The sequence below is a fragment of the Salvelinus sp. IW2-2015 genome, linkage group LG19 (genome assembly GCF_002910315.2).
Source record: "Salvelinus sp. IW2-2015 linkage group LG19, ASM291031v2, whole genome shotgun sequence".
Taxonomy (NCBI): Eukaryota; Metazoa; Chordata; class Actinopteri; order Salmoniformes; family Salmonidae; genus Salvelinus; species Salvelinus sp. IW2-2015.
Window position 1 is genome coordinate 18,830,196 of NC_036859.1, and position 19,408 is coordinate 18,849,603.

A 19,408-nucleotide genomic window follows, 5' to 3' on the forward strand; every position below is an offset into this window, starting at 1 on the left:
TAAGCATTTCTTCACCTCTGTTTTGAGTCACAGTGACACTGTTTTTTGAAATCAGGTGAATACTGATATTGAAACCAATCAGGGASTGAGAATTCCTAACCCTTTCAAAAAGAAGTCTACCTTTTCACCAATCTTTAATCTGAGTCCTTCTATTGCCACACATGCCTGGTTGAAAATGACCTTAGAGAAGTTGCCAGTAAGCATAAATACTCTAAAAGTGCCCTCATTGCAGAAGAGGTTGTAGTGCTCAAAGGTCTACAAAATCACTGTAATCTTGTAGTTTGCYCTGCTGATAAGGGTGGCACTGTTGTGGTACAAAGTTCTGAACAGTATCRCATGGCCATTATGAGTCATCTGAACAATAGAGAATTAAATGTCCCCTTACGTGCAAACCCTACAGATCGTATTGAGAGTAACATTGATGCATATATTAAGTGCTTTAGTCCATGGTTGGATTACTGAAAATGAGATTTCCTCATCACCCCTCACCCAGAATATGCAGTTTACTATGGCCTACCTAAGAAACTGTCTGACCCTCCTCTGAGGCATATAGTCAAATGATAGCCTGGTTGGTTCCTCCCCTCCCAGCATTCTTGGGCGACACCACTGATGTGCTAAAGATCCTTGAGAATGTCAAAATTGAATCTAATGACATACTTGGAACTATGGATGTTCAAATTCTTTATACAAACATCCCCTATGCAGGAGGCCTAGAAGCCCGCTCCCGCTATCTAACTTTGATCAGGGCAATCACGATGAGGAGCCACAGTGGCTCGTGGGTCTGCGTACCTGCATCCATCCGTGCTTCTACACCTGCATTGCTTGCTGTTTTAGGCTGGGTTTCTGTACAGCACTTTGAGATATCAGCTGATGTAAGAAGGGCTATATAAATAAATTTGATTTGATCCACACCTTGCAAGCAAAATATTTTAGAGGCCCCTCTCGTGACAGCGATTATCTTTATTTTCAGAATTTTTGTAGTTCATTTCCTGCAAGTCTGCACATTTTGCTATGGGGCGTAGATCAAATATTGTCGTTCTAAAGCAAGTTTGTCGCAATTCTACACATTTCRCCATGGGGCAGAGAGAACATTTAATAACTAATTTCATGCAATTCTACTCATTTTGCCATGGGGCGTAGAGGAAAAATTAGCAGTTTTACAGCTACAAAAATATGAACGCAACACGTAAAGTGTTGGTCCCATGTTTACTGAGCCGAAATAAAAGATCCCAGAAATATTCCATATGCACAAAAAGCTTATCTCAGAATTTGTGCACAAATTTGTTTGCATCCTTGTTAGTGAGCATTTCTCCTTTGCCAAGATAATCCATCAACCTGACAGGTGTGGCATATCAGGAAGCTGATTAATAGGGCTGACCCAGACAAAAAATCTTAGTAAACCAAAAGTCGTCTGTTCTTTCGACCAATCGATTGGTCTACATTTTTGAATATACAGTCACACACTGTGTTTTTGATAAAATCAACTATATGCATTGAGCTTGTCTGATTTCTTTAAGCTTATAGTTTGATGAAATAAGACAAATGCCTCAAGAGGGCGCCAGAGATCTAGATAATCAGAATGAAAAAACAACCTGACCCAACTATTCCATTCCTGCTCCTGCTATTATTCTTGTAGCCTATTTCCGGTAATAGGCTACAAGAGGAATCGGCAACTTTGGAATGCCAATTTATCTTACCATTTCTACCGATCTGCGTTGCGTGCCAGTTATGATTTGCATATGCTCATTTTCGTAAAACTTTCATTTAATTTATAGTAACGTCTTCATGTCTCAATCATTGTCATGTGGTCAATCATAATTCGAGCTAGATCTAAATGAAAATGATGCTATCCTAAAAAGTAACTTCTATTGCCTTTGCCAACTATGTAAAAAATCAGAGTGGATACGTCATCAGAGTGCGCAGCTGAACACTGTATGCTGGAAAACACTCGGTTTGTTATTTTTGATTAAAACAAAACCGCTATTCATTAAATACGAATACCAAACCTGTTTTTGCGTGGATTCCGCGACGTGGTTAGCTTTTAACATCTAGGAAACACTGCTAACCAAACAACAGTGCTAGGTGGCTGTACTACAGAAACACCGGTCGTCGTCGTGGGAAAGACGCATTGTTAACTTTTTGTAACATTGAATTAGAGGCTAGTTCTCTGGCTGAAATCCATGCAACACTGGAAAAGTTGTGTTAAGAGGTAGCAGGGCTGAGGGGGAGTTTGGCGTTTAGCCAGAGTGAAATTCTCACGCTCCAAGGAGAGAACAAGGCACTCACAGCCAAGGAAAAATCCACAATTCCAACATGGATTGTCTATTCAGGGAATACAAGRTGATATGGGAGTCGCTACTAGACATACAAAGTCGCGGCATGTGTGAAAATCTAATATTTTCTGGGATTCCTGAAAGGGCGCAATCAGAAAATGTATGCAATCCGCCTTGAAACTTCCTCTACAGACTGTAAACAAGGTGGCTTTCCAACGAGTACACAAACTTGGAGCGACAAGACCAAGGGTCCCGACTGATCATCGCAAAATTTTAACACTACCAACAAAAGGAGCTGATCAAAAGCAGGGGAAGAGAGCTTAAAGGGACCAGATTTGGTCTCWATGACCAATTTCCACTGCAGATAAACGAACATCGCAAGAGGCTGTATCCTGTACAGAGGCAACAGAGGGAGAGGGGTAAGCGTGCCTTTCTCATTGGGGACAAACGCTTTATAGATGGACAGCTATTCCGAGACAGCTCCATAACACCATGGCTGTGCTAAATTCTACAGGGACTTCAGGTTACGAAAAAAATTAAGTATGAGAACTGTAAAAATATCTGAACACTATGACGTGGATATGAACACACACGTACTCAATTACATGCTCGCTTACACATATGGACTTAAACATACACATACACACTTGATCTCCCTCTCTTCTCTCCCTCTCTATTGTCGAACTGTTCTATAATTTAATATGTTTCTTGTTTGTCTATCTTTTCTATGTCTTTGTCTACATGCTTATATATGTTTACAACAAGCATGGGGAAGATATCAGAATAGGGACATTGGGGAATAATAACATATTGTATGGGATACACTACCATTCAAAAGTTTGAGGTCACTTAGAAGTGTCCTTGTTTTTGAAAGAAAAGCAATTTTTTKGTCCATTTTAAAATAAAATAGATCAGAAATACAGTGTAGACATTGTTAATGTTGTAAATGACTATTGTAGCTGGAAACAGCTTATTTTTAATGGAATATCTACATAGGCGTACAGAGGCCCATTATCAGCAACCATCACTCCTGTGTTCCAATGGCACGTTGTTAGCTAATCCAAGTTTATAATTTTAAATGGTTAATTGATCATTAGAAAACCTTTTTTCAATTATGTTAGCACAGCTGAAAACTGTTGTTCTGATTTAAAGAAGCAATAAAACTGGCCTTCTTTAGACTAGTTGAGTATCTGGAGCATCAGCATTTGTGGATTCGATTACAGGCTCAACATGACCAGCAACAAAGAACTTTCTTCAGAAACTCGTCAGTGTATTTTTGTTCTGAGAAATGAAGGCTATTCCATGCCAGAAATTGCCAAGAAACTGAAGATCTCGTACAATGCTGTGTACTACCATACAGTGTGTGCCATTTGCACACACTGTATATAGACTTTATTTTTTTTCTATTGTGTTATTGACTTTATGCTTGTTTATTCCATGTGTAACTCTGTTGTTGTTTGTGTTGCACTGCTTTGCTTTATCTTGGCCAGGTTGCAGTTGTAAATGAGAACTTGTTCTCAACTAGCCTACCTGGTTAAATAAAGGTTAAATAAAAATAAAATAAACTACTCCCTTCCCAGAACAAGCAAACTGGCTTTAACCAGAATACAAAGAGTGGGAGGCCCCTGTGCACAACTGAGCAAGAGGACAAGTACATTAGTGTCTAGTTTGAGAAACAGACGCCTCACAAGTCCTCAACTGGCAGCTTCATTAAATAGTACCCGCAAAACACCAGTCTCAACGTCAACAGTGAAGAGGTGGCTCCGGGATGCTGGCCTTCTAGGCAGAGTTGCAAAGAAAAAGCCATATCTCAGACTGACAAATAAAAATAAAAGATTATGGTGGGCAAAAGAACACAGACACTAGACAGAGGAACTCTGCCTAGAAGGCCAGCATGTGCTTTTCTAAAAAAAAAAAAAAGACATTTCTAAGTGGCCCCAAACTTTGAACGGTAGTGTATGTCGTGTAGAAATCGTGTAGAAATCCGAAGAGGGTGGCCAGCAGAGATAGGTGGGAGGGGCTGAGGGAAGCTGAGGGTTGGGATGTGGATTTGGAGACAAGTGGGAGTGGAGTTGATGGGTGGGAGATAGAATGATGGTCAAAGATAAAGTAAAAATAAAACATAATAAAATGTACGTTTGAATGACACTGAGGGGCAGTATTTTTACAGCTAATGCCGATTTGTCTGAGGCTGTTGCCGTGCAGGTGTTGGTACACATGCATATACACACACTCTCATTCAATACACACATACACGGACAGACACACATGTTAATGCTACCAGACATGCAATCAAACATATACAGTTGTCCTTGCTGTTATGATTTTAGTTGTCCTTGATGTCCTTAGTTTTTTTTGCGTTGTTGTTTCTGTTTTCCTTTGTCTTTTTCTTTTTTCTCTTTAGTTAATTTTGTTGGTGGAATAAAAAAATWAAAAAAATCCTTTGGGGCTGTGGGAGGGGTCTCAGATGGTTGAGGGGCAGCTCTTGGGGAACTGTGGGGGGATCTTGGAGGGTTCGGGTCCCCGTTTTTGGCCTTGTGGGAGATGTCGAGCATGGCATTGACCCTGGATGCTTCTGTGTGTTGCTCTGAATGGGAGTCTGTTGGATGACTGGTGTGGTGTAGTTGTTGCGCGGCTTCACTGCAAGTATATTGTATGTTTTGGATATTAAAAAATAAATAAAATACTATAAAAATAGCCTACATAAAGCCAACAAGTAAAAACATTGCAGCTTGCAGGTAGAAAATATCCTGATAAAAATAAATGTCCTATAAATCACATTGGCTACACATGTCCTCTATGCAGCGAACTTGAAACATTGTATTAACTTGGGTCCAGCCCTGAAGATTGTCCTAGCAAACTTGCAACATCGTATAAAATATTCTAGGCCCTCAGAGTTTCCTGCTCCAGTGAGCGCGGGACAGACAGAGCCGTAGGCTATTTCCGCAAGGGATTAGAAGCAGTGCTTGACTTGGGCAGGAGCTCACTGGAGCTGAGTACCAGCATCCAAAATGAGTACCAAAACCCATTTCAGTCCAAGTCAAGCACTGATAAGTAATCAGGTAGGCCTATTTTAAAACATTTCCACTGGATCAGAGTGTGACATTTTTCCCTTTCACGCTGAGTGGTTATCGAAAGATAGAGAGCTGGAATGATTTTTCAAATGCATTGAGGAACTATTGTAATTCTCAATGGATGTAAAAACAGACTTTGTTTGCTTGGTGTTTGAGGTGAAGAAAACAACCTTACTTTGAGAAGCTCCACAGGTCATTAGTGGTGATGCATTAAGCCAATCAGAAATACCATCTGATCCCAAAATGGACACATTTAATACAGTGTATTCGAACCCATTGACTTGTTCCACTTTTCTTTTCTTTTTTTTACGTTACAGCCTTTTTCTAAAATGTGTTTGTTTTTCCCCCCTCATCAATCTACACACAATACCCCATAATGACAAAGCGAAAACAGATTTTTAGACAATTTAGCACATCTGTCGTGRGTCCTCTTTCTCGGTACGCACTGTCACTGTGTCTGTTTCCATCTTGTCCAGCTGTGTCTAACATTTCACGTAAACCCTGTGTATTGTCTGCATGGAAGTAGCGGTCCTTGTACCTAGCATCGAGCGTGGTGGCGACACAGTAAAGAGGCTCAGAGAGAATGCCACCGACTCGCTTGTTCACAGCCTCTAGTAAATCAAATCAAATGTTATTGGTCACATACAATTGATTAACGTGTTATTGCGGGTGTAGCGAAATGCTTGTGCTTCTAGCTCCGACAGTGCAGAAATATCTAACAAATTACACAACATATACCTAATACACACATCTAAGTATGAATGAATTGAGACTATATACATATGGACGAGCAATGTCAGAGCGGAACGGACTAAGATGTATAGAATACAGTATATACATATGAGATGACTAATAATGTTTACATATTTTGCATTAAAGTGACTAGTGTTCCGTTCCTTAAAGTGGCCAGTGATTTCTGGTCTATGCCTATAGGCAGCAGCCTCTAATGTGCTAGTGATGGCTATTTAACAGTCTGATGGCCTTGAGATAGAAGCTGTTTTTCAGTCTCTCGGTCCCAGCTTTGAGGTACCTGGACTGACCTCGCCTTCTGGATGATAGCGGGGTGAACAGGCAGTGGTGGTTGATGTTCTTGATGATCTTTTTGGCCTTCCTGCGACATCGGGTACTGAAGTCCTGGAGGGTAGGCAGTGTGCCCCCGGTGATGCGTTGGGCAGACCGCACCACCCACTAGAGAGCATTGCGGTTGCGGGTGGTACAGTTGCCATACCAGGCGGTGATACAGCTCTACAGGATGCTTTAAATTGTGCATCTGTAAAAGTTTGTCAGTGTTTTAGGTGACAAGCCCAATTTCTTTAGCCTCCTGAGGTTGAAGAGGCGCTGTTGCGCATTCTTCACCACACTGTCTGTGTGGGTAGTAGAGTACTTTTGCAAGTTTTAACCCTATGGGTTTTGTGGTATTGAATGATACAAACGTTGCATATGGCCTTTTTGTTATCTTCCTTTGAAACTTCAAAATAGATCCACACAGCAGACGTGGGTTAGGTTAGGAATGCTGTGTTGCACGTGTAGCGCTGTRTTTTTCATGGCGTCATTACATAATCTACCTATGTTATATAGGTATGCACGTCAGCTTTGACATCGGTTTTGCACATCGCTGTTAAACTAGACATCGGGTCGATGTTGGCATTTTTAGCTAATATCGGCCTATTCCGATATGCTTACCGATTTTTATATCGTGCATCTATCATTTCAGTAAAAAAAAAAAAAAATAAGCAACAATTTCTCAACCTGTTTTATGGGGTATTGTGTTAAGATTGAGGAAATCAGTTTTAGAAAAGGCTGTAATGTAACAAAATGTGGAAAAAGTCAAGGGGTCTGAATACTTTCTCACTGTATGCCTACATTTGCACTCAGGCCATGTAGCCTTTCGTCCTACTTCTATGCGTGTGCGTCCTTACTCAACATTAACAGGAACGCTCAAACAAAAGACAATTCGCTAAATTGACAAAACTCATAAATGGAGTGAAATTAACCAAAACTTGTTTCTCGCAACATTTTCCAGAGTGCACAACCTATGCTACAATTTATCCACTCCTAAAATGATAACGGGAGTCCTGGAATAATAATATTGAATGTATTAATAGAAATGACCATAACCAACATTGTAGATTAGAAATTATAGGAAAGAACAGTAAATGTACTACTGGTGATATATGTAATGGAGAATTGAAATAACACTAACAATCAAACGTGAACAATTCACATCATAAAGTTATGAAACAATGAATGTGCACAAATTGGCGAGAGAGAAGTGCATTGTGCATGGTCAATCCAACGGCTGCATTGGCCATGCAGCATTTACGGTGATGCGGCCTCAGCAGAAGTCAGGGCRTTCATACTTCTTGCGCTTCGCGGAGCAGTGCTGAGCTTTTGTCAAGAAGGTGAGTTTGTGTTTTCTACAGGATGTACCGCCCCCACCTACAGTCAACCAATCATGTCAATGCTTTCTTGCACATGTTCATCTGATGATTTATCACTCCAGTGTTAATCTGCTAAATTGTAATTATTCGATTTATTGCCTACCTCATGCCTTTTGCACACATTGTATATAGATTCTCTTTTTTTCTACCATGTTATTGACTTGTTTATTGTTTACTCCATGTGTAACTCTGTGTTGTCTGTTCACACTGCTATGCTTTATCTTGGCCAGGTCGCAGTTGCAAATGAGAACTTGTTCTCAACTAGCCTACCTGGTTAAATAAAGGTGAAATAAAAAAAAWTMAATAAAAAAATGCGGAGCTATACAGAGGCCTGTGCATTGTTTCAAAATTTGGAAAGCGCATGTCGATGCGGTATGGAGCTCGATTTGGCCTCTGCATGCCTCTGGAGGCTCCGCAATTCTGTCACACTTTCCATATGGAGGCTCCAACCACACTTTCAGATCAAGCATAAATTGGCTTTTAGTCTAGGCTTCCACAAGGGCTTAGTTCACTGAGATGGGCGCAAATATATATTTGTTACTGCTCGGCGCAAATATATATTTGTTACTGCTCGACTAAAACAATCTCGGTCGACCAACAGCCTAACAACCAAACAATCAACCAGTCAACTAATTGGGGTCAGCCCTAATCATTACACAGGTGCACCTTGTGCTGGGGACAATAAAAGACCCCCGTAAAATGTGCAGTTTTGTCACACAGCACAATGCCGCAGATGTCTCAAGTTTTGAGGGAATGTGCAATTGGCATGCTGACTGCAGGAATGTCCACCAGAGCTGTTGCCTGAGATTTGAATGTTTATTGCTCTACCATAAGCCGCCTCCAATGTTGTTTTAGAGAATTTGGCAGTACATCCAAACGGCCTCACAACTGCAGAGCATGTGTATGTAGTTTTGTGGGCAAGCGGTTTGCTGATGTCAATGTTGTGAACAGAGTGCCCCATGGTGGCGGTGGGGCTATGGTATGGGCAGGCATAAGCTACGGACAGCGAACACAATTGCATTTTATCGATGGCAATTTGAATGCACAGAAATACCGTGACGAGATCCTGAGGCCCATTTGTGAGGCCAGTTTTTTTAAAGGATATCTTGCTAGTCGTGTGAAATCCATAGATTAGGGCATTCTAGGGCCTAATGAATGTATTTCAATTGACTGATTTCCTTTTTTCCCCTTGCATTATTAGCCCAGATTTTGTTTAGCGTTATTACATACTGCCAGAAATAACTTTTGGATGTTAGAACGGCGGTAACTCACCAGCATTGCGACCAGGAATACGACTTTCCCGAATTGGATCCTTTGTTCGTACCTACCAGGGCAATTGAAGTTATTCCAGAGGCTGCTCAAACTCCGCTGGTGGGGAAGAGGTATTTGGAGTGTACTTCTAGTCTGACTCAGGAGGCGAGCACACCATCCACCGCTTCCGAGTATATTACTCGCTAATGTTCAGTCTCTGGATAATAAAGTCGACGAGCTCAGGGCAAGGATCTCCTTCCAGATAGACATCAGGGATTGTAACATACTCCGTTTCACGGAAACATGGCTTTCTTAACCACTCATGGTGTGATTGTGATAACATACAGAAACTCAAGTCCTTTTGTTGAGAGGCTAGTTAAGGATCATATCACCTCTACCTTACCTGACACCCTAGACTCACTTCAATTTGCTTACCGCCCCAATAGATCCACAGACGATGCCATCGCCATYGCACTGCACACTGCCCCTCTTCCTTGCTGAGCAGCCTTTCAGGTTATGCCAATATAGGACTCGTTTTACTGTGGATATAGATACTTTTGTACCTGTTTCCTCCAGCATCTTCACAGGATCCTTTGCTGCTGTTTTGGGATTGATTTGCACTTCTCGCACCAAAGTACGTTCATCTCTAGGAGACAGAACGCGTCTTCTTCCTGAGCGGTATGACGGCTGCGTGGTCCCATGGTGTTTATACTTGCATACTATTGTTTGTACAGATGAACGTGGTACCTTCAGGCGTTTGGAAATTGCTCCCAAGGATGAACCAGACTTGTGGACGTCTCCAAGTCTTTTTTTTCTTTTTTTTGTCTTGGCTGATTTCTTTTGATTTTCCCATGRTGTCAWGCAARGAGGCACTGAGTTTGAAGGTAGGCCTCGAAATAMATCCACAGGTACACCTCCAATTGACCCAAATKATGTCAATTAGCCTATCAGAAGCTTCTAAAGCCATGACATCATTTTCTGGAATTTTGCAAGCTGTTTAAAGGCACAGTCAACTTASTGTATGTAAACTTCTGACCYACTGGAATTGTGATACAGTGAATTATAAGTTAAATCATTTGTCTGTAAACAATTGTTAGAAAAATGACTTGTCATGCACAAAGTAGATGTCCTAACCGACTTGCCAAAACTATAGTTTGTTAACATTGAAATTTGTGGAGTGGTTGAAAAACGAGTTTTAATGACTCCAACCTAATGACTCCAACCTAAGTGTATGTAAACTTCCAACTTCAACTGTAAGTATATTTAAAACCAAATACTTTTAGATTCTACTCAAGTAGTGTTTTCCTGGGTGACTTTCACTTTTACCTTAATAGATAATGACTCAAGTATCTTTACTTTTACTGAAGTATGACAATTGAGTACTTTTTCCACCACTGTACGCGAGTGCCAATCATGGGTCAGCCTCAACCTTAAAATTMTGGGGAATTGAGAAAGTTTCTCTTACCTCCAGAGGGGGCAATATTGTGAAGAAATTGTTAGAGAGAGGCACTTTGGCTCGACTGCTTAGATTGCGTCAAGCCAAAGGGTCTGAATGAACAGCTCTCTTTCTCATCTTTTTTGTAAATGCATTTTTCTTAGTTTCTCTTTCTTTTGTTATTTAAGTGGAATGTATATGTTGGAATCTTGAATGATGTTCATACTCTTGTATGAATAACCTGTAGTTGCTACTCCTGACAGTGTTGACATTATTGACATGTTTGATTGACATGACTAGTGGGACACTCCAATGCAAGGGTATATTGGTGACTCTAACCCTTTTCCTGCTCAAGGCTCTGATGAAGGTGATTCATGCCGAAACGTAAGCCTATTGTTTGTTTGTCCCATCAATAAATCTATAAGATTTATGCAGAAACAGAATGCTCCTTTTTCTTTATTCTCCTTCTTAGTCACCAGTTGAAGTATCCTGGGGTAAGGAATGTTTTTTTTTTKWTTTTCAAGTCCCTTAGTCGAGCACCCTTTTTTTGTTTAAGCTGGGCTGAAGCGTGTTTGGGTATCTGTTTTTTCCATTGTACAGTAGAGGTTTGTTTTATCTTACGCTATCACGTTTTCTGTTGTCTCCCAGGAGATAACACTCCCAGAGAGAGCAGCCCTTTCATCAACAACACTGACCATGACCGAGGAAACTACTACGATGGCAAGAACATGGCTCTCTTTGAGGTATACCACATGTAAATGCGTTTGATATTATAATGTAATTAATTACCACATACATTTTATGCCACTTAATCTAAAGTGGGAGCTAAATGCTTACCTGGATTATGTTGTTGTAGACTACATATCATCCAAACATGTGTTGTGTTTGTTTGTTGTATACTTGGATGTCTTCAATGCCATGGTGTCCTGATTTCTATGTTGTCGTGTTCTTATTGACAGGAAGAGATTGAGAGCAACCCCATGGTGTCCTCTCTCCTCAACAAGCTGGCCAACTACACCAACCTCACCCAAGGCGTCACTGAGCACGAGGAGTACGAGAATGAGGAGGGGGTCACAAAGATTACAGTCAAGGTACTACAGTATGACCGTTGTCATCCCAGTGTGTACTTTGTGGGAGAGGTTGCTAAAGAGGTACAGTAGAAGACAGACATTGTATTAACTCTCAATCGACTTGACAAGAACATTGTTCTTGGATCAGAAAAAAATGCTCTTATCGTGCAAGCCAACCTTGGTTGGTGAGCGTGATGGCTATTCAGCAGCTCCTCTGAGAACAGAGTGAGAATTTGAGAATATAAAGCAGCATTCTTGTGACCACAGGCTGGGTTCTCTCAGGCTTATTTTTGTTACAACTGATGCCAGGCCTTGAGCAAACTTCTTTTATAGCTGCCTTCACATCCTTCTAGCCGTTGCTACCAATCCCATCCAAAGAAATACCCCTACTGTTGCTCTTCAGCGTCAGAGCACCACCGCAAGGCCACAGAAACCATGCCTCTGTCCCCTGACAATTACTCCAGCACATCTCCCTGCTGGAGATCTGATTGGCTTGGGGAGGGAGGTTTTGGAGACAAAGAGTGGATCGTAAAGATGCCACTCCAGGTTGTGAATGGTCTATGAACAAGGGCCACATTGACCCTGGTAAAAAGGCGTACAGGAGAACCAACAGCAGTATTGAGAGAGGGCTGTGTTGTCTTATGGGATATATGGTATGTACTGTACTGTATTTACGCAGCGGCTTCTTTTTTTGGGGGGGGGGGGGGCTGTTGATTTGATTGTAGGTGTGTTTTTGCAGGGTTCTCTGATCTCAAAGGAGTGGGTGGCGTTGTAACTTTGGACTGTTGAATTGCATTGTGGGGCATACCGGGGGCGACGCTTGTGTCATCAACCGGTGGATGACACACTGAAATTGTTCATTTATCCTGTGGTGATCAGGGTATGGATTGTATGGCTGTGATGAGGTCAAACAGATCATTGTAAAGGTATCCAATAACTGTACGCTGTGTTTGGGTGTTATATTTGGATCGTCCTGCTTTCCGAACTCTATTTACATACACACAGAACAGATATAGTATTATTTTACTGAATCGTTCTGTTGATTTTTCTGAAGGACTGCAAGGGTCTCAACATGATGTTTTCAACTTAAAATACTTTTCTGTTATTAAATGTGAGCATGAATGGGTAAATGCTGACAAAGGGCTGAACACCGAGGAAGGATTAATCTTAGTTAACCCAGAACTAAAATATTGCGTAATTAGTACCAGTAATGTTTACGTAGTCTGTCCACGAGAGATTAAGGAAGGATCCACTTCTGATGTTTTCTTACATTGCAATGTGCATTCTGCATTTATTTGAGCAATACATCTGTGCACTCACTGTCTGAAATGCATGCCAATGCAAACTTAATCCTATGTTCACTCTCTTCATAGACTCCAGAAATATAATTATTCAAGTTCTAAATTCCAAACTGTGACGCACATTTATTCTGCAATAAATTTGTCAGTTGCGTTTACATAATGTTATCAGACAATATTTGTAAAAATTCACTTGCAAACACAGGAAGATGGATGGGGGATGGAACAGGCTTAAAACAAAACAACTTGTGTAGTGAGAATTGTTGTAGGAGGATTGGCGTGGTATGGTTTGCATGTGACGGTATTGTATATGTTTAGTGTAGTGAGTAACCCAGCTAAATGATGTGGTTTCCTGATACTGGGTTTGAATCACAGGGCACAGTTAATTAAGCAGCTGACCTCACACCATTGACTTCACCATTGTTGTTTTTTTATGCTGCCAGTGACCGCATTCCAAATTAGATAGTTTGATGGCTGCTAATGAGCCAATTTTAAAATAAACATTTACGAAATAGTGTACAGCTCTGTTAATATTTTGCCAACTCTTTTTGCCCACGTTACATTTGTAGACCAAAAATTATCTGGGGAATAACACCAATTGTAATCTCAGCTGTAAGATGTATTGTTCAGGAGACTTAATCAAGCTAGTCGTCTTGACTACTTTGTTTCTTTCTCTCTTGCATCAAAGGTATTGATAGGAGACAGAATGCGATCGGACCATCATCTAATTGGCCTTCACGTAACTCTTACAGAATTTCCACGTGGACGGGGATATCGGAAATTCTATCTAAGTCTACTGGAGGACAATTTTTTCTTAACTAATAGTTTATTACTGAATTTATTCAGTGCAAAATAGGTTCAGCAAATCCCTTTATTGTTTGGGATACCTTTTAACTTCTCTGGGATATGTGGGACGGTAGCGTCCCACCTAACCAACAGCCAGTGAAATTGCAGGGCGCGAAATTCAAAACAACAGAAATCTCATAATTAAAATTCCTCAAACATACAAGTATTATACACCATTTTAAAGATAAACTTCTCGTTAATCCAGCCAAAGTGTCTGATTTCAAAAAGGATTTACGGCGAAAGCACACCTTGCGATTATGTTAGCTCAGTACATAGCCACAGAAAAACAGACATTTTTCCAGCCAAAGAGAGGAGTATCAAAAAGCAGAAATAGAGTTAGAATTAATCACTAACCTTTGATGATCTTCATCAGATGACATTCATAGGACTTCATGTTACACAATACATGTATGTTTTGTTCAGTAAAATTCATATTTATATCCAAAAATCTGAGTTTAGGCGGGACGCTACTGTCTCACTTGGCCAAAACCCAGAGAAAATGCAGCGTGCCAAATTCAAATAAAATACTATAAAAATCAAACTTTCATTAAATCACACATGAAAGATACCAAATTAAAGCTACACATGTTGTGAATCCAGCCAACATGTCTGATTTCATATAGGCTTTTCGGCGAAAGCACACTAAACGATTATGTTAGGTCAGAGCCAAGTCACAGAAAAACACAGCCATTTTTCCAGCCAAAGAGAAGCAAAAAGCAGAAATAGAGATAAAATGAATCACTAACCTTTGATAATCTTCATCAGATGACACTCCTAGGACATCATGTTACACAATACATGTATGTTTTGTTCGATAATGTGCATATTTATATCCACAAATCTCGGTTTACATTAGCGCCATGTTCAGAAATGCCTCCAAAATATCCGGAGAAATTGCAGAGAACCACGTCAAATAACAGAAATACTCATCATAAACTTTGATGAAAGATACATGTTTTACATAGAATTAAAGATACAATTGTTCTTAATGCAACCGCTGAGTCAGATTTTTTTTTAAACTTGACGGCGCTCTGAGACAGCTCTCAGATATAACAACATTTCTCCGCCATGTTGGAGTCAACAGAAATACGAAATTTCGGACAAATTTAAAAAAGTTAAATTACAGGTCGAATAAACTGATCAAACTAAGTAGAGAATCAATCTTCAGGATGTTATCATAAATATTAAATAACGTTCCAACCGGAGAATTCCTTTGTGTCTACAGAAGTAATGGAACGCAAGGCGATATCATTTGGAATGCGCGTGACCAAGAACTGGSACTCTGCCAGACCACTGACTGAAACACCTCCCATCCGGCCCCACAYCMCAGTAGAGGCTTYATTCAACGTTCTACAGACTGTTGACATCTAGTGGAAGGCGTAGGAAGTGCAAACAGATCCATATCTTACTGGGATTTGAATAGGCGATGAGTTGAAAATCAACCAGCCTCAGAATTCTCACTTCCTGTTTGAGGCTATCAATCCGATCAGTCTGGAAAAACCTCAGGGCTTGATTTCATACCGGTAAAGATACAGTTGAAGTCGGAAGTTTACATACACTTAGGTTGGAGTCATTAAAACTTGTTTTTCAACCACTCCACACATTTCTTGTTAACAAACTATAGTTTTTACAAGTCGGTTAGGACATCTACGTTGTGCATGACACAAGTAATTTTTCCAACAATTGTTTACAGACAGATTATTTCACTTATAATTCACTGTATCACAATTCCAGTGGGTGAGAAGTTTACATACACTAAATTGACTGTGCCTTTAAACAGCTTGGAAATTCCAGAAAATGATGTCATGGCTTTAGAAGCTTCTGATAGGCTAATTGACATCATTTGAGTCAATTGGAGGTGTACCTTTGGATGTATTTCAAGGCCTACCTTCAAACTCAGTGCCTCTTTGCTTGACATCATGGGAAAATCAAAAGAAATCAGCCAAGACCTCAGAGAAAAATTGTAGACCTCCACAAGTCTGGTTCATCCTTGGGAGCAATTTCCAAATGCCTGAAGGTACCATGTTTATCTGTACAAATAATAGTATGCAATTATAAACACCATGGGACCACGCAGCCGTCATACCGCTCAGGAAGGAGACGCATTCTGTCTCCTAGAGATGAACATACTTTGGTGCGAGAAGTGTAAATCAATCCCAATAGAACAGCAAAGGACCTTGTGAAGATGCTGGAGGAAACGGGTACCAAAGGATCCATATCCACAGTAAAACGAGTCCTATATCGACATAACCTGAAAGGCCGCTCAGCAAGGAAGAAGCCATAAAAAAGCCAGACTACAGTTTGCAACGCACATGGGGACAAAGATGGTACTTTTTGGAGAAATGTCCTCTGGTCTGATGAAACAAAAATAGAACTGTTTGGCCATAATGACCATCGTTTTGTTTGGAGGAAAAAGGGGGATGCTTGCAAGCCGAGAACACCATCCCAACCGTGAAGCGCGGGGGTGGCAGCATCATGTTGTGGGGGTGCTTTGCTGCAGGAGGGACTGGTGCACTTCACAAAATAGATGGCATCATGAGGTAGGAAAATGATGTGGATATATTGACGCAACATCTCAAGACATCAGTCAGGAAGTTAATGTTTGGTCGCAAGTGGGTCTTCCAAATGGACAATGACCCCAAGCATACTTCCAAAGTTGTGGCAAAATGGCTTAAGGACAACAAAGTCAAGGTATTGGAGTGGCCATCACAAAGGCCTGACCTCAATCCTATAGAAAWTTTGTGGGCAGAACTGAAAAAGCGTGTGCGAGCAAGGAAGCCTACAAACCTGACTCAGTTACACCAGCTCTGTCAGGAGGAATGGGCCAAAATTCACCCAATTTATTCTGGGTAGCTTGTGGAAGGCTACCCAAAACATTTGACCCAAGTTAAACAATTTAAAGGCAATGCTACCAAGTACTAATTCAGTGTATGTAAACTTCTGACCCACTGGGAATATGATGAAAGCTGAAATTAATCATTCTCTCAGGGCATTTTTACTAGGATTAAATGTCAGAAATTGAGAAACTGTTTAAATGTATTTGGCTAAGGTGTATATAAACTTCCGACTTCAACTGTAAGTATCAAGCCTTTTTAGATATACTCAAAGCTCATTATTAGCATGTTTTAACTTCTCCTATAGAAATGGTACTCTGTCAGGTACTCAGCAGGAAGGTCTGGTTTCACTATTATTAAAACAAGACCCAGATTGCAAATATAGAAGAAAAAAAAGATCTGTAAGCCTCTTCAATTTTGTGATGGTAATACTAAAAAATACTAGTGAAATGCATAGCACTCCGAATTAAAACGTTTTTACCAGGTATTGTTCATCCTTTTCAGAGAGGTTTTTTACATGGACGATACATTGGAGATAATGTACAAACACTACTAGAAATAATAGAACAACATGAAACATCTAAGAAACCAGGCCTGGTATTTATAACAGATTTTGAAAAGGCCTTTTTATAAAGTAGGACTGGATTTTATATACAGTGCATTTGGAAATTTTTCAGACCCCTTGCCCTTTTTATGTCTCGGAGCTCTACGGACAATTCCTTCAACCTCATGGCTTGGTTTTTTCTCTGACATGCACTGTCAACTGTGGGACCTTATTTAGACAGGTGTGAGCCTTTCCAAATCTTGTCCAATCAGTTCAATTTACCACAGGTTGACTCCAAGTTGTAGAAACACCTCAAGGATGATCAATGGAAACAGGATGCACCTGAGCTCAATTTCAAGTCTCATAGCAAAGGGTCTGAATTCTTACAGTACCTGTCAAAAATGTTCTTTATTTTTACTATTTTGTACATTGTAGAATAATAGTGAATATATCCAAACCATGTGATAACACATATTGAATCATGTGGTAACCAAAAAAGTGTTAAATCAATATAAATATATTTTAGATTCTTCAAAGTAGCCACCCTTTGCCTTGATGACAGCTTTGCACCCGCTTGGCATTCTCTCAACCAGCTTCACCTGGAATGCTTTTCCAACAGTCTTGAAGGAGTTCCCACATGCTGAGCACTTGTTGGCTGCTTTTCCTTCACTCTGCGGTCCAACTCATCCCAAACCATCACAATTGGGTTGCGATTGGGTGATTGTGGAGGCCAGGTCATCTGATGCAGCACTCCATCATTTTCCTTCTTGGTCAAATAGCCCTTACACAGCCTGGACGTCTGTTGGGTCATTGTCCTGTGGATAAACAAATTGTAGTCCCACTGAGCGCAGACCAGATGGGATGGCATATTGCTGCAGAATGCTGTGGTAGCCATGCTGGTTAAGCTACAATTTCTAGCCTTAATGAACTTATCCTTTGTAGCAGAGGTAACTCTGGATCTTCCTTTTCTGTGGTGGTCCTCATGAGAGCCAGTTTCATCATAGCGCTTAATGATTTTTGCGACTGCACTTGAAGAAACTTTCAAAGTTATTGAAATGTTCCAYATTGACTGACCTTCATGTCTTAAAGTAATGATGGGCTCTCTTTGCTTATTTGAGCTGTTTTTGCCATAATATGGACTTGGTCTACCTTGTCACAATTTAACTGATTGGCTCAAATGCATTAAGAAGGAAAGAAATTCCACAAATGAACTTTAACAAGGCACACCTGTTAATTGAAATGTATTCCAGGTGACTACCTCATGATGCTGATGAGAGAATGCCAAGAGTGTGCAAAGCTGTCATCAAGGCAAATTGTGGCTACTTTGAAGAATCTCAAATAAACAAATCAAAATATTACTATTACSTTTTCGCTTACTACATGATTCCATATGTGTTATTTCATAGTTTTGATGTCTTCACTATTATTCTGCAATGTAAAAATAAAGAAAATCCCTTGAATGCGTAGATATGTCTTTTGACTGGCACTGTATGTAAATAAGGTATTACAGTTTGTGATTTGTAATAATTTTGTCAAAATGTCTAAACCTGTTTTCGCTTTGTCATTATGGGGTATTGTGTGTAGATAGAGGACCTTTTTTTAATTTAATCTATTTTAGAATAAGGCTGTAACGTAACAAAATATGGAAAATTGAAAGGGTTTGAATCCTTTCTGAATACACTGTATAAATGCCTGGATTTTTTCAATATCGTTGAATTTCTTATTAAATGGGTAAAAGTAATGTATAGCGGGGCTTCCCGGGTGGCGCAGTGGTCTAGGGCACTGCATCGCAGCGCTAGCTGTGCCACCAGAGTCTCTGGGTTCGCGCCCAGGCTCTGTCGCAGCCGGCCGCGACCGGGAGGTCCGTGGGGCGACGCACAATTGGCCTAGCATCGTCCGGGTTAGGGAGGGTTTGGCCGGCAGGGATATCCTTGTCTCATCGCGCTCCAGCGACTCCTGTGGCGGGCCGGGCACAGTGCGCGCTAGCTAAGGGGGCAGGGTGCACGGTGTTTCCTCCGACACATTGGTGCGGCTGGCTTCCGGGTTGGAGGCGCACTGTGTTAAAACTTCTTGTCAATATGGGGGCGCTGTTTTCACTTTGGAAAAAATCGTGCCTGTTCTAGATCATACAATCGTACTCTGTTCTAGATCATACAATATGCAAATTATTATTACTATTGGATAGAAAACACTCAAGTTTCTAAAACTATTTGAATTATATCTGTGAGGAAAACAGAACTCATTTGGCAGCAAACTTCCATACAGGAAGTGAAAAATCTGAAAACGAGGCTCTGTTTCAGGGCCTGCCTATTCAACTGGCTTTTATTTATCGATATGCATGC

The 19,408-nt window shown here is 40.6% G+C and overlaps 1 protein-coding gene across 2 annotated transcripts in view; it reads left to right on the plus strand.

The window, feature by feature from the left end:
* LOC111979507 (solute carrier family 12 member 7) overlaps positions 1-19,408 on the plus strand; it is a 107,288-nt gene that overhangs the window by 48,943 nt on the left and 38,937 nt on the right. For both annotated transcript variants that reach the window (XM_024010096.3, XM_024010097.2), the window contains exons 2-3: positions 11,123-11,217; positions 11,434-11,565. In XM_024010096.3, coding sequence (XP_023865864.1) covers positions 11,123-11,217; positions 11,434-11,565 — 227 coding nt within the window. The remainder of the gene's footprint in view (positions 1-11,122; positions 11,218-11,433; positions 11,566-19,408) is intronic.